The 17,071-nt window shown below is 38.0% G+C and overlaps 1 protein-coding gene across 4 annotated transcripts in view; it reads right to left on the reverse strand.

The window, feature by feature from the left end:
* Window positions 1-230: 230 nt before the first annotated feature.
* The window catches only part of LOC128689103 (uncharacterized), an 85,669-nt gene continuing 68,828 nt past the window's right edge, over window positions 231-17,071 (reverse strand). For all 4 annotated transcript variants that reach the window (XM_053777218.2, XM_053777220.2, XM_053777219.2 and 1 more), the window contains 2 exons: window positions 4,743-4,873; window positions 231-3,097 (listed from right to left, as the gene is read on the reverse strand). In XM_053777218.2, the coding sequence (XP_053633193.1) occupies window positions 2,826-3,097; window positions 4,743-4,873 (403 nt within the window). In that variant the 3' untranslated portion in view covers window positions 231-2,825. The remainder of the gene's footprint in view (window positions 3,098-4,742; window positions 4,874-17,071) is intronic.

Genomic DNA, 17,071 nt, shown 5'->3' on the forward strand with positions numbered 1-17,071 from the left:
CAAAGATGTGATATATTATTTACAAGAGAGTGTATAAAGCAGACAGTATTATGGCAGACGCCTTCGATCAAGCAAATTATATGTACGTTCAATTAAGATATAGATTTGTAACATTGCACTCTTCCTCAACGTAATTAATTGAAATTGAGGTTGAAACACATAATTTATTAAATGATTATTACAAGTAAATCAGAATTATTAAAAATCATTTATGGGACTGAATAGATATACACAGCCTGTTTATTTTATTAACTTTCAAAATACGTACATCTCTTTACAAATGGGAAGAAAAGATGTGATCAGGATCTTGTAGCTTTATACAAAACGGGTTTTTATACACAAACTGTACATGGGATGATCACAAATTTCTCCCCCATAGTTATACACTATAAGATTATAAAATCACAAGTGTCTGTAAGCACTAGCCAAAATAACGAGGACAAAGGTAGCACCAACTGTATAAGGCTTTCTCCAAAGAAGCAGCTAATCTACAGGTTGCTTGTGCTTCACCCACAATGATTCACTGGGCCAGAGTCCTCTACCCGACGTAATGTCTAATTTTATCGATGTATATATGATTTACCGCAGGTATAGGAAAGTTTCCGGGCCTCCAAAACCAAACCTTCCCGGACCGTACTTAGTTTCCAGGTCATTTTCCTGCGTAAGATTCAAAAAACTTCCGAGACTCGGACGCCACTGTTCTCTATACAGTTACTGACCTGCTGATCAATTCGGTGTAAATCACTTGACGACAGCTCTCAAACTAGCTGACAAACAATAAATTATTGATTTTGGATTTTGATTTATTTCCCGAGAAGTGGATACAACCTAAAGATGGCTTTACTTCTCACTGATCAGTACTGCGGCCCCGAGTTTCAGATAGATGCATTTTGTTTTTCCTTAGCCTGAGGGAACTGATGCAGCAAACACACAGACTCTGAAGTACACAGAGGCCGAGGATCCTCCTTGTGGCTACAAAGTATTTACTGGGCATTATCATTATCCTTGAGAATATTAGGCCTCTGCTGCTCATTAATAATTCACAACCATGACACTGTTGACACTATACTAATCTGTGCAACACAAACACTGGAAGTAAAGATCAAAACTTTTTTTGATAATCAAATGTAAACTATGTTCCACAAATCTGATGTAAGACTATAATTTATCCCTCATTAAAAATGTTTTGAATAGGACCCGACTACTTAAAACTTAAGGTCATAAAATAACAATTATTCCAATAAAAACCGCTTAAATGTATCATAATAATACAACATATATTGTACTCATGTTTGCAGAATTGCAAAAGGCTGCAAACACAACTCTTAGGCTACCGCTATTTTTATAGTAATTTTATTTGAAAAACTCTAAATCCAGAAATGTCATAAGTAACTTTCCTGACAAGCAAAGTGAATAAAGAGCACAGACATATCAATGTTGTACACATCACGATTATACAATAGCCAAGTGGAACAATATGCTAACAATATGCTAACAACGTTGCTATCTTCACATCAGCCAATAATAAAAGAGAGCATTGGTACAATGCACGCCCTCGCCCCTTGACCTAATTTCCTAAAATTGACCCGGATCACTAGAATATGGGGAGTATGCCAGGTAATAATTCTAGTTTGGTCACCTGATGTTTCCAGAAACTATGGCCAATTGTGGAGCTAATGGGAAAGCTGATATTTTATAAAATGACTTCACGTCTGCAACAGTTGTTAAAAGATGATAGATCTGCCTGTGGATTAAGTTGTATCTCGCGTATATATTACCCCAGATCTTACCACAGTAGTATAGGAAGCGCAGTTTGTGAATAGGCGTGAGAGGCACACATCGATTAGTCATTGTCTGTTAGTAATGCATTTTAATTGGGGAATCCCAATTTTTTGTAGATGTCACATGCTGCAAGTACACGATATGTATCCTTAGTAGTATGTAAAAGTTGAGCAATCATGAGACAAGCTCGAAACCCAGTAGGACAGTGGTCTGAACATCTTACTAACACTGAATTGGTATAATTCCCACATACATAATCCAAGACAATTTGATCTTCACTGCTAACGTTTACTCGCAACCATTTCGTAGTTCTAGGGAAATTATCATTAAATTCAATCAAAATAATAGGTATGATTAAGTCTTAGAGATACAATGCAGTACAAGACAAATTACTCTACAAAGATATTAACTTCTCCCTGATGGGGTGCAGCACCGCCCATGTTGACTCACTGGGGCAGCATGCTCGCTGGTACGAGCAGGCAGGACTTACCCAGTGGGGGAGGCGGCTCACCAATAATTGTGGTGAAAGATATGTTTAATCGAGGGAACTGTGATGAGTCAGTATTTTGTGTTAGACTTTCTTAGGGTAAGGTTACGTCCGACCAGGAAGATTACAATTCATCCACTGAGCTGCTACAGCACAATGAGTTCCTATTTACTGTATTATAAATCATTTAGCAATACATTCAAAGTGCGTTGCACATTGCTGTCATAGATTCTAGAACCGGTTAGTACAGTACTCATGAAGATAAACCTGGTCAAGCTCTTGCTGCATGTTCAGTTCTTTGCAGCAAGCAATGTGTTCAAAGTAATATAAAACTTGCCTAAATCGCATAACTGACATTATTATTATTCATTTATCGTTCAAAGAAGGCCTCAAATGTTGGTTTATTTGCTCGCAAGGCAGCGTGTACAGTCTCTTATTAATTGGTCATTGGGAGTCACACTTTCACCACATTTTAAAAGTAAGACTCAAAATTTATTCAAGATTTTGGTATATGTGCTTCCCGAGTCACCAATGCAGGTGGACTATCCAGCTGCTCCTATCTGGGTGGAGGCTGGAGCCCATGGCCGGTGTCAGCCAGGGCGCGGGCCGCCAATTGTTCAATCTCCTGCAGCAGCTGTTCCGTCTCCATGTCAGTGTGATGCCAAGTCTCGTCATCCATGCCGCCCCTCAAGCTCAAGGTAGAGGCGCGGAAATCCCACTCGAGGCTGTTTGGAGTGGAGGAGCAGGACCGGGGCACCCAGCTACTTGATTCAGCTGTCTGTGATGCTTCCTCCTCCCCGAGGGAATCTCGGCTCTCCCGCGCCAGACCTGTTGCGAAGAAATATTAAATAATAAAAATAATAATAATAACAATAAAAAACATTATTTTTAGTAAACATGGGAAATGTTGCTAGCTCGACCGCTAGCGCACTCAGCTCACACACTGAGGTCCGGGGTTCGAATCTCCTCCGGTACGGCTGGAAAACATTAGGGACGTGTTTCCATAAGACACCTGCTGTCCCTGTCCCTGTTCACCCACCAGTTTAAAATAGGTACCTAGGTGTTAGTCGACTGGTGTGGGTCGCATCCTGGGACAAAACTGACCTAATTTGCCCGAAATGCTCAGCATAACAAGCGGCTTTCTATATAGTAGTATGTAATTGATGTCAACTAGGCCTGCATACCATGTACTTGTAGTAAATAAAGATATTATTATTATCATTATTATTATTATATTTTTTGAAAAGCATTGTCACACCGGCGAGGGAGAGAGACGTTGACAATATGGCGATGTAGTACTGGTTGTGCAATCATGTGTAATTGAGCGTCTACGATTCCAAAATAGTGTGGGGAGGCCTCACTAATGGATCAAGTCGTCTATAATCCTCGTGTATTGGAGTACTGATAAATTTGCCCTTGAACCAGTCACAATAAGACTGCATAAGGGATTTCAATGAGATGCGGCGTCATTACAGCACACCCAGGAACGTACGCCATTGTTACCAGCAACTAGACTACTGACTGGCCAGTTTAGATTCTATTTGTTAGATAATAATTTGTACAACTGATGAATGCGGTAGGAATGATAGAAATAATCATTATAAATAATGGTCCAACTATCCAATTCTAACACCAGTCTAGATTATATGTACGTAGAGTCCACAACTCTTTAATTTACCCGAGTTACTGGTTTGAGTAAATATTAATAATTTAATATTAGATCACGCTTGGTGTGATTGTGGTTGAGAAGTGAGCAACGAAGGAGTAGCAGTGCTGCGACCTACTGCTTTGGTGCAAAAGATGGCTCTGTGTTTCTGGTGGGTTTATTAATTGGGCATAATAATAGAACAACATACTGTGTATGAAGTATGAGATTTTGGCATCAATTATCATGTTAATATTAAAATCATCAATTATTATGGATTATTTTTGTTATTAATTATTTATTAAAGATTCGCCGGTATTCTCCCGGCCCGGGCCTTTTCCAAGTGGTGGCCCGGCCTTGGCTCCCTATCTAGGGAGTGTCTGAGACCTAAGTCTCCCATGAGAGGGGGCACAAGTACCCCCTCATCTTTGGGACCAATTGTACCCAGGCCCAGTTTCTCGTAAGGAGAAGCTAGGCCTCTCTGGTCTTCCATCCCCGCCCCAAGGAGGCTAATGGGAATGACAGTCTTGTGAGCTGCAAGCTCGGGCTCAGGCACATACCCTACCCTAGAAGGGCTGGGCATGGTGTCGATGATTATTTTTGCTATTTTATTGATCATGAGTAACTGCATATTTTATTAATATATTCCCTTGCCAATGCTTCATATAGTTACTTTGCAAATCTGAATGCGCTTGTTTCTAAAAAAAAAAAAACTGCTAAATTTAATTTTTTTTATAATTAAATTTTTATATTTAAAAATCAATGCTCAAATCCCTTCCTAGAAACACTTGCGTCCCTTAGCTAGGTTGTTACAATGTCCTCACTGACCAGCTTCTGGTTCCCACTCGAGGTCCAGAGAGTTGGTTGGGGGAGAGTCAGGCTCAGTGAGGGAGGGCAGGGAGCCAGGCACTCCGTGAACACCCCACCACCGGAGCTCCTCGCTGCTCACTGGCGCCACTCTGCAAACACAAATAAGCTGTTACACTGTAAACACAAATCTGAAACTGCAAGCACAAGTCTTACACTGTAAACACAAATATTACACATTAAACACAAATATTACACTATAAACACAAATTTGCTGTGATGTCGCCACAGCTCAGCTATTATTCAGTAAATACAGATCAGCGGTAGTTTGTTAAAAAACAGATCAACTGTTGTTCAGTAAACGCAACTCAGATATATTCCTTTTACCATTTAATGACACTCCCACACTTCCCACAAGCTCTTTAATACTTCATTGGAAAAGATTAATTTAAATATAACACAGCAAAAATGAAGATGTTAAGCATCTTCATAAAGTATACAAGCCCAAAGTGACTTTGGGCTTTGTATACTCTATTCCTTGTAAAAGCTGTGATAGCTTCTATCCTGGACAAACTGGGAAGTTACTAGAGTCCAGAGTTAACGTAAATATGGAGTAACTACTGGCCATGTAGCTAGTGATCTGTTTATTCATTTGAGGGATACTGCTCATCGTACAGATTAGATTAATTATAAACAATTCCCTGTATCTCTATTGTCCAATTAAATATTGTTGAATAATTTTTTATCAGCATGATGCAGAACACATTTAAAAGTTGAGTTCTGGTATCTATAAACTTGACAGTTTTAAAAGCAAGAACATAGCATATCCGCGAAGGGACTTATATATTGCTGACTGATAAGGTGGAGCAGTGGTAGACGGAGTCACCAGTGGAGAAGTTCACTAATGGAAGTAGGTCGTGCCTGTACGTTAAGCAAACTACGGAAAATTCACTGCATCAAGATCCCAAGATGTTGATGTGTCTGACAGAGCTGGAATAAATGTTTTAGAAACCTGGCAAACTGGTAAACAAGACACTTGTGCAGTACAAGATGGAGAAACGTTTCCAAATTAAAGACACCTAAATGCTGCACAAGTGCCTTATTTATCAACTTGTCAGTTTACTAAACCATTTATTTAAACTCTGTCAGACACTACAAGCTCTTGGGAACTTGATGCAGGGAAACCATACCACGGGCGGGATTTGAACCCGCGGTCAGAGAGTCTCAAAACTCCAGACCGTCGCGTTCAAATCCCGCCCGTGGTATGGTTTGTTTGCAATCGTGCCATTACGATTTCGTTAGTCTTGATGCAGGGAATTCTTCATAACTTGCCTAACCTATAGGCACGACCCTCTTCAACTAGTGTGTTTCTCCACTGGCGTCACCGCCTACCACTGATCCATCTCATCTCTCTGAAGTATATAAACTCCATCTCCGCGAATATGCAACACTTTAATCACGATTGATGCACCGAACACATCGACTCCAGGCTGAGGGACTAATTACCTCTCACTCCTCATCTTCCACCGTTTCTCTTTATTGGACTGAAGGAGCTACTGAATGGTGAAACGCTTCCAGAATCATGATACTCAAGTGTTGCACAAGTGTCTAATTTATCAGCTTCTCGGTTTACTATACCATTTATTCATAACGTCAACTTGCTCACACCTCAACAACATATCAAGCCACACCACTACTTGCCTCCATCATTCCGGTCTAAGACTCTCATATAAGCCAAATTTTATCATCTTATTGATCTCCCTCCAAAACTTTTTCTTATTCCTCAGTAAAATTTACTGACAGAGCCACACTTGTACTCAAACTGGCTCTTCTCAGTATTCCTTCACTACACTTTAAACCTCACATTTTCTCTCCATATACTCTGCCCTCCATACATCATTTCCACAGTGTAAACAACATGTTAATTTTATCTTCCTTACTGCCTTACCTTATCACTGCATCATTCCTCTTCCCACCTGCACCCACTTTCCTATACCCAAAAACTTATACTATGCATTCCAGCACCGCATTACGGGAAGACCCCTGGTTGTCTTCAAGAGGGAGCTGGACAGATACCTAAAGACGGTGCCAGATCAGCCGGGCTGTGGTTCGTAAGTTGGATTGCGTGCGGCCAGCAGTAACAGCCTCGTTGATCAGGCCCTGATCCACCGGGAGGCCTGGTCGTGGACCGGGCCGCGGGGGCGTTGATCCCCGGAATGCCCTCCAGGTAGACCGCATTCTTAAGTTTACGCTCATACTTCTTCCACCTTCCTCATTACTTGTACTATCTCTAGCCAACCTTTCTCCTAATGCTTGCTAATATCTTTCTCTGTCTCCTTCTTTAGCTCAATAACTTTCATTTTTTTTATCCACTTCTGTTGTCATTGTCCTTGTATTCCACCTACCTCTTACTCTCAATGTAGTTACAACTAAGTAATGATCTGCCATATCTGTCGTTCCTTTAACAATATGCACACCCATTAGTCTTCTCAACAACCTTCAAACTACTAAAACAGTCTATCAAACTACTGTCATAGTATCCTATGTCATATACTTGTTCATCCTCTTTATTCATGGAATAGGTATTACCTATTGCCAAACCTCTTTCTATACATATTTCAATTAAAGGTTTTCCAGTATCATTTACCTTCAGTACTTCGAAATCGCCTACTTACGCTGTCTACAACAGCCTCTCTTACTTTATCGTTTAGGTTACCCACAATATTCTCTACATAGTTGAAATCTAATGGCTATAATCATAACCATAATTTTTAAAGGGGTGGCATCAGTCAGATGACCAAAAGCTCCAGATGCGGGTCATCATATGACTAAGACCCGCGTCAGGAAACACTTGTCCTGTTCCTGGCAAACTTTACCTAACCTCTACATGGCTGAAAATTCCCTGAACATTCTCGTAACATCTCACTAAATATCCCTCGCCCTCTCTCTCTCTCTTCAACACTCCTCTCTCTCCTAAGGTGCATAAATGCTTACTGTAATCCACTTATCACTTCACACCTTCATTCTAATCTCCGTAATTCTTAAATTTAAACGTTTAATATCCTTTCTTTTCTTTCCGTAGCTGATCATTTAATATTATTACTGTTATTCCTTCTGTGGAAAATATTGTATATATTTTCCAGAAATACAGTAGTTATATCTAAATAGATGGCCATACTGTATTTAATAAAAATTGTTATAAAAAATGGGAAACTGCGCCTGCGCAGAGGAGACTCGCCATTGTTTTTTGAATTGAGTAACAAACGTTAGTGAATATTGGGAAAAATTTTCGTGCTCTACAGGTAAAATTGGGCTGACGCCTCTCAAATAGGATCCGAAATTGTTGGATGTGCATTCCTGCATAACTTGAGATATCAGGCGACTGGACAAGACAGCTCCAGGAACCTCAGATAAGTCTTTTAATGTTTAACTCTGACCAGTGTTATTTTCATGTATAGACAGTGAGGTTTTCTGAGTATGATACACCTTAATCTCCAGTCAAATTGGTGAGTGATATTAAGATATATTCTCCTTCTGTTACATAAATTGTATATATATATATATATATATATATATATATATATATATATATATATATATATATATATATAATCAATTATTAATTTTAATATACAGTCCACAAAGTTATATATTTACCAGAATTCCTGGTGATACATATTTCATTTGTAATTAATAGGTCTAGAGCAACTTGTGGATAAGACAGTTGTAGGTATCGAAGGGGGACATTTTTGTGACCTAGGTGTCCCAAATTCCTACTTGTCTATGTAACTGATAAATAATAATTATCTTTGTTATCATTTACTGTTATGTACATAATGAGTTACATTCAGATAAATGTAATTTTCCACATTTAATTTAACCATTGGTCCTTCTTGAACTGATAAATAATAATTATCTTTGTTATCATTTACTGTTATGTACATAATGAGTTACATTCAGATAAATGTAATTTTCCACATTTAATTTAACCATTGGTCCTTCTTGAACTGGAGGTAATTAGTGAAATCATTTAGTTAATTACTTAATAATTATATGTGAAATAACAGGAGGTGGATGTTAAGTTCACAAATTTACTTAATGTGTAGTGGATTATAATTATTACAATATTAATTTGGATAAGCCAAGACAAGTGTGACTAAAGATTATATTAATGTGTATAGTATTAAGTTTGCTATGCCAAATTCTCGCAAGGATTTATATTAATTTGTATAATATTAATTTTGATAAGCCAAGTCTGGCTAAAGGTTTGTATTAATGAACATCTAAAATTTATATTTTAATTTTCTTACATGTGTAATTACTAAGCTCAAGTGTAGCTAACTTTATTAATGTGTATTTAAAATTTATATTATAATTTTCTTACATGTGTAATTACTAAGCTCAAGTGTAGCTAACATTATTAATGTGTATTTAAAATTTATATTACAATTTTCTTACATGAAATTGCAAAGCTCAAGTGTAGCTAGGATTTATTCAAAGGTAAGTTGTACTATTTACCTTTATAAAGTGCATAATTTAGTACTTAACCAGTGTTATTAATTAAGTTGAATTTAATACATTGCATCATGGCTGAAAATGAGGAAATTAATATAGAAGACAAACATATGGAATATAGAGCAAAGAAAGCATCACTGCAAGCTAGAAAGGGTCATGTAACCAAGGCATATAATAAATGTTTAGAATTAATGAATCAAGAAACTGTGAATACTGATGATTTAAAATTGTATTTAGATGCTTTGGGGAATAGATATGATTCATACAAATTATATTACAACAAATATGAAGGAGATTTGTTAGTAAACTGTGTAGATGAGACTGAAGTAGATCTCATGATTAATCAGTATTATGAATTAAAGGAAAAGATTCTTTCTTGTAAAAGTCAGGCCTTGAATAAATTAAAATGTGTAAACCAGACAGTTAATCAGTCTGCTCCAACAAATAAGATGTCTATGCCAAAACTCCCAGAATTATGTTTACCTGTATTTAATCCTGGAGAAAATTGGGAGGAGTTTTGGTCAATTTTTAAAGCAGCTGTGCATGTCAGGAGTGACCTAGCCTGAGTAACTAAATTATTTTACCTCAAAGGACAGGTAAGAGGAGATGCTCACATACTCATACAAGCCTTTCCCAATGTAGATGACTCTTACAAGGAAGCAGTTGACTTGTTGAAGGTCACTTATGGTAATATAGAACAAAGTAGGTTGGATCTAATGAATATCATTGTTAATTTAAAATCTCCAGATCACACTTACAAAGGTTTACAGCAGTTTAGAGTTAAACTCTCAAAACTTTAAGTAATAAATATAATCTGAAGGAATCAGACTGGTTATTGAGTGCCATGGTACAAAATAAATTAAGCTGTAAAACACTTGAATGGCTCTCGAACAAGTATCACAAGGGTTATTTTGGTCTGGAGGAAATAAGACTAGGTCTACAAGAATTAATTGTGCAGTTGCAGACCAGCCAACTAACTCATTTTAAAGATGCAACACATAATAACTCTGAGGTATCTGTCAAGTTTCACAAAGGTAAAAATGATCACAATGTTAATAATCAAAATTCATTTCCTAAAAAGAGTTGCATAGGTGCATATCAAGTAGCAGGAATCAGAAATAATGATTCTCCACAAGGTAAGAAGAATAAGTACCCTCCTCAGGGTAGCCCAGTTAATAAGAAACCAGTCAAAGAAAAGAGAGATTGTCTTTTCTGCAAGGGTACTCATTTTTCTAAGAATTGCGATGCATACAATTCATGGAATGATCAAGTTGAAAGATTGGAGGAACTTGACAGATGTATCAGGTGATTAGGCAATCACAATGTAAAGGATTGTCATGCCAAATTAAACAACTGTTATCAATGTCACAAAGGAAGACACCATATAGTCATGTGTAAGGGTCTATATGACAATGTTGATAATAATGATAATGTTGACAATCCTGACACAACAGTAGCTAATGTAAAAATTGCTGCTAATGTTAATAATGATGGTTTTGCTGAAGTAGCCTTACCTGTGTTACAGGTAAAAATTGATGATAAAAGGCATAAAAAAATGTAAATGCATTATTGGACCTGGGATCCCAGCATACTTTCATAAAACGTAAATGTCTTGATGGTATGAAAGTACAGATGGGAGATCCCACAACTTTAAAATTATCTGCTTTTCTCTCGGATAAAAGGTCTCAATTGTATGACACTGTTTATGTAACTGTCAGGTTGGGCAATGAGAAAAAATGTGTTAATGCAGTAGTTGTAGATAAACTTCCAGAGAAAATATCTACAGTAGGACTTAGTAAAGCTACAGACTCTCACATAATGTAAATTTAGCACCTTCTGGTGTAAGTGATGATTCTGTAGGCCCAATAAATATTTTGATAGGTAGTGACTACTATGCCTCCTTTGTAAAGGGTATGGTAAAGAAATGTGGTGTCACCCTTTTGAAGACTGCAGGAGGCCATGTAATGTATGGTAGGATTCCTCGTAATAATAATTCATGACTAGAGGAAACTACAAATACCATAACTGTGTGTCTTACTCATGAAATCGTACCCCAGTATAATTCTTCCATAAAGGATGGTGTTGAGCCAGTGCATAAATTGTGGGAATTAGACAGCATTGGAATAAATGTAAATGAAGAAAGTCCAGACGATTCTTTTACCCAGGAACAGTACCTGAGAGATGTAAAATTTGAATCTGGACAATACTGGGTACGACTTCCGTGAAACTGAACCATCCAGAATTGCCCACTAATTACAGAATGGCATATGGACAGTTAAAGGCTCAGCTCCGCGAACTGAGTAAGACACCAGAATTGTTAACTGCCTATAATGATATAATTGCTGAGCAGTTAATTAATAAATTTATAGAAGAGGTACCTCCTGAGCAAGCCAAAATTTATGGTCACTATTTGCCACATCACGGAGTGAAGAAGGATTCTAAGACCACTCCTCTCAGGATTGTTTTTAATTGTAGTGCCAGGAGTAACAAAAATGTACCTAGTTTAAATGACTGTTTGATGACAGGTCCGTCGTTGACGGAAAAATTAGGAGATATCTTATTAAATTTCAGGATGAAGAATTATGCCTTTACGGCTGACATAAGTAAAGCTTTCCTAAGAGTGTGTTTACAAGAGGCTGACTGGGATTGTACCCGCTTCTTATGGCCTGAGAATCCTAGTGACCCACTTAGCCCTCTGAAAACCTTTCGCTTTAGGAGCGTATTATTTGGTGCTACATCCAGCCCGTTCCTACTTCAAGCGACGATAAATGCACACCTTAAACGTATGGGAAGTCCATTGAGTAAAGTAATGAGCAAACAATTTTATGTGGACAATTTCCTGGGTGTGACGTCAACTGAAGAGGAACTGTTAATGACTTATGGAGAGGCTAATAAAATAATGCAAAGTGCAAATATGCCTCTGAGGGAATGGAATAGTAATTCATCCAAATTAAAGGACAAAATAAGTAAAGATTTCCCTGGAGATGAAGTGTAAAAATGTAGTAATGTATTGGGTTTAACTTGGCATACTGAGAGAGATTTGTTAATGTTAAAACCCAATAATTACAGTATGCCCAATAAATTAACTAAGAGAGTTTTGCTTGCTGAAGTTTCCAAATGTTTTGATCCACTAGGTTTAGTGTTACCCCTTACTATAAGAGGGAAATCATTAATACAGGAAGCATGGAAACTTAAATGTGCTTGGGATTTAATTCTACCTGAGGAATTCATTAACAGATTCAAATTCAAATTCAAAGTTTATTCTCTATAAGGATTACAATGCTGAGTTTACAGAATTTGGTTATTGTGTGGTTTACATGTAGTAAAATAATGATTACAGAGTGTACCACTAGAACACCTAGCATGGCTAGGCATTTCGGGCAGACTTAGTTTAAATCTTAATTTTAAAATATTACAAATTATGAGGTAAGTTGGTATTATGGCTAAGTGACTAAATACTAGTTTGTGAGTTTAACAATGTGAATGCTTTTGTTTTGGCACAGTACATAGTTTCAGTATTGGAGTATCACAGGATTCATTATTTTAAGATTGAGATTAATATTTCTGTTTATGGTCAAATGGGTGAGTGAGTGTGTGTGAACCACAAGGTGGTATTCGTGTAGTTAGTTGACGGGGTGTATCAGGGAGATAAGATGTTTTCTAATGGTAATTTTGAAGGTGATGAATGTGTCTGCAGTTCTAGAGTTCTCAGGTAGGGTGTTCCAGATTTTAGGGCCTTTGACATACATTGAATTTTTGTAAACGTTTAGTCGGACACAGGGAATGTCGTAGAGATGTTTGTGTCTGGTGTTATGCCTGTGGGTTCTGTCACAACTATCAAGAAAGCGTTTTAGGTCAAGGTTGATATTGGAGTTTAAGGTCCTGTAGATGTAGATTGCACAGTAGTAAGTGTGGATGTACTGAAGAGGGAGTAAGTTTAGATCTATGAAGAGTGGGGGGGGTGTGTTGCCAGGGATGGGATTTAGTGATTATTCTTATGGCAGCTTTTTGTTGGGTTATTATTGGCCTTAGGTGTGTTGCAGTTGAACCCCAAGCACAAATAGCATAGGTGAGGTATGGATAAATAAGTGAATGGTATAGTGTGAGAAGGGCAGGCACGTAGTGTCGTATCTTGGAGAGGATCCCAACCGTTTTGGATACTTTTTTGGTTATGTGTTGGATATGGGTGCTGAAATTCAGGTTGTTGTCAAGGTATAGGCCTAGGAATTTGCCCTCATTATGTCTGGTAATTAGTGTTGTCGATCTTAATGTTAATTTGTGCATCTCCTGCTCCGCTACCAAACATAATATAGTAGGTTTTGTCAGTGTTAAGCGTAAGTTTATTGGCTGTCATCCAAGTCGATATTTTGATCAGCTCCTCGTTAACAATGGTGCTGAGGGTGGCAAGATTAGGGTGAGAGATGACATAAGTCGTGTCGTCAGCAAAGAGAATGGGTTTCAGGTGTTGGGATACGTTTGGAAGATCGTTGATGTATATGAGGAAGAGCAGGGGACCAAAGACACTTCCCTGCGGAACTCCAGTATCAAATGGCCGTGTTGTTGATGCTGTGTCTTTAATGGTGACATACTGATACCTATTAGTAAGGTAAGATTTGAAATAAGCAAGCGCATGGCCTCTTATACCGTAACGGTCAAGTTTGTGGAGTAGGATGTCATGGCCTATTGTGTCAAAAGCTTTTCTTAGGTCAATAAAAATTCCTAGTGGATATTCCTTATTTTCCAATGCTGTGTAAAGCAGATTTTTATGATTGCATCATTAGTGCTTTTATTTTTCCTGAATCCAAATTGGCAGGGGCTGAGTATGTTTTGTGCCGTTATAAATGAATATAGTCTCCTGTGCACGAGTTTCTCAAAGATTTTGGATAGCAATGGTAAGTTTGATATTGGCCTATAGTTGTTTAAGTCTGTAGGGTCACCACCTTTATGTATTGGTGTAACCCTTGCCATCTTGAGTAGTTTTGGGAAGGTGCTAGTTTCTAGTGACTTGTTAAAAAGTAATGAAATAGCATGCGAAAGGACATGGGCCGCTCGCTTGTACAGTAATGGTGGGACATGAGACAGATTCCCTGAGTTATTTTTAAGTGACTTTATAATCTCGGTGACTTCCGTGGGCTCAGTTGGTGCAAAATAGAAGGAATTTGGGAAATTCCCATCTAGGTAGTCCCCGGCATGGGCATTGGTATGTGGGATTTTATTGGCGAGATTAGATCCTATGGTTGAGAAGTCGTTTATCTTGTTAGCTGTGTCAGTGGGATGTAGTGGTGTTTCATTAGGTTTAGTTAGGACAATATTCTTGGTTTTTTTCAGTTTGTGGGTCCCTAGAATCTGAGAGAGTGTTTTCCAGGTCTTTTTTATATCTCCTCTAGTGTCTGTGAATCTACTGGAGTAGTATAGTTGTTTGGCTTTTTTTATTACTTTGGTGAGAACTGATGAATAGTGTTTAAGAATATCTTTGTGTATTAAGCCCTGTCTATATTGCTTTTCATATTGGTGTTTCTTGCCAATGGATTTCAGAATGGTGCTGGTTAGCCATGGGCAACCAAGCCATTTGTTTGTGATCTGTTTCGTTTTTATAGGACAATGTTTGTTGTATAGTCTAAGTAATTTGTTAAGAAAAATGTCTGTCCAGTCATCAATACCATTGGCCTTGGAGAATTCTGTAGGCCAGTCAACAGTCTCTAGGTCAGCTGTGAACTTCCTTATTGAGGCCTCATCATGGAGTCTAAATGAGACTTTGTTGTATTCAAGTGGTGGTTTACTAATGTTTGTCAGGAGGAAGGTAGGGTAGTGGTCTGTAGTGCTGTGATTATCCCTGATTTAAGGGGGGCTAGTATATTGGTCCATATGTGGTCTATTATGGTTGCACTTCTCTCAGTGAGCCTGGTTGGTTTAGTTATTGTTGGTATGAGAAGTGTGTTGTTCATATTGTTGATGAAATCAGTTACAGGCTGATCATCTTGTATGCCAAGGTTGATGTTGAGATGGGATGAATTAATTGGTGATTATGAAAAAATTCCAATGTTGGAGTTCCCACGCCAGGTGGCCAATCCAAATGGGAAAAATGTACTCCACATTTTTTGTGATGCTTCAAAATTGGCATATGGAGCAGTTGCTTACCTTCAATATAATAGTATTATTTCTCTTATGTCTAAGGCTAAAGTGTCTCCAATTAAATCACGTACCTTGCCTCAGTTGGAATTAGCAGCCATTTATGTAGGTGTCAAATTAGCTAATTATATAAGAAATAAGTTGCAGGAGATAAATATTAGCGACACTGTAATTTGGTCTGATAATGAGGTATCCTTACAATGGATTTGTAATGGAAACAGTAAAATTGCGTACGTACAAAACAGAGTCGCTGAAATTAATCAGATGCAAGAGAAGTATAATAGTTTGGGTCAGCATATGTTAACATTTAATCATATACCTGGTGAGGAAAATCCAGCTGATTTCTTGTCTTGAGGTTTACCTTATGCTAAATTTGTAAATGCTGTATCATGGTTTAAAGGACCGAGCTGGTTGGTAAATAAAGCTAATTGGCCTGTACAAAAGGCGTACATTGCTCCTGTTGAAATTACTGTGACCACCGTTCCAACAGTTTGTCCTTCTTTAGCCATTGATATAAATAGGTATTCTACTTTACCCAAACTAATCAATGTAACTAAGTTGGTGTTTAAATTTCTAAACAAGATGAATATCTCATATAAGTTTTCACATCCTCTTGAATATTGGATAAAGAGGGTACAAGAGGAAATCTATGGAAATGAGATTAAACTGATGATGGAAAGAAAAATTGTGAAAGATTCCATAATAGAAAAATTGGGGCTGTATTTAGAGAACAATGTAATTAGGTGCAGAGGTAGGTTACAAAATGCTGAATTGGATGATTATGCTAAACACCCTATCTTACTGCCCAAAACTCATCATCTAACAAATTTAATTGTTCTAAATGCCCATAAAAATGTAATGCATGGTGGGGTACAAGATACCTTAAATTGTATTAGGGAAACTTTCTGGATTCCACAAGGACAGCAAAGTGTAAAAAGGGTGATTAAATCTTGTGTAATATGTTGCAGTGTGGATGCCAGATCCTATATGTACCCAGATCCTTCACCATTGTCAAATGAGCAATTTGAGTCGTTTAGCAACGAACTCCGCCCGGCCGCAGTGTGGAAAATATGGTATATATTTTCCAGAAATACAGTATTGGGCCCCTACTTAAACAAGATGGGTCCTACACAGATGACAGCAAGGGAATGAGTGAGCTACTCAAGTCCCAATATGACTCAGTTTTTAGCAAGCCGCTAACCAGACTGAGAGTCGAAGATCAAAATGAATTTTTTATGAGAGAGCCACAGAATTTGGTTAACACAAGCCTATCTGATGTTATCCTGACGCCAAATGACTTCGAACAGGCGATAAATGACATGCCCATGCACTCTGCCCCAGGGCCAGACTCATGGAACTCCGTGTTCATCAAGAACTGCAAGAATCCCCTATCACGAGCCTTTACCATCCTATGGAGAGGGAGCATGGACACGGGGGTCGTCCCACAGTTACTAAAAACAACAGACATAGCCCCACTCCACAAAGGGGGCAGTAAAGCAACAGCAAAGAACTACAGACCAATAGCACTAACATCCCATATCATAAAAATCTTTGAAAGGGTCCTAAGAAGCAAGATCACCACCCATCTAGAAACTCATCAGTTACACAACCCAGGGCAACATGGGTTTAGAACAGGTCGCTCCTGTCTGTCTCAACTATTGGATCACTACGACAAGGTCCTAGATGCACTAGAAGACAAAAAGAAT

Source organism: Cherax quadricarinatus, chromosome 21 (assembly GCF_038502225.1).
Source record: "Cherax quadricarinatus isolate ZL_2023a chromosome 21, ASM3850222v1, whole genome shotgun sequence".
In the NCBI taxonomy this organism is placed as follows: Eukaryota; Metazoa; Arthropoda; class Malacostraca; order Decapoda; family Parastacidae; genus Cherax; species Cherax quadricarinatus.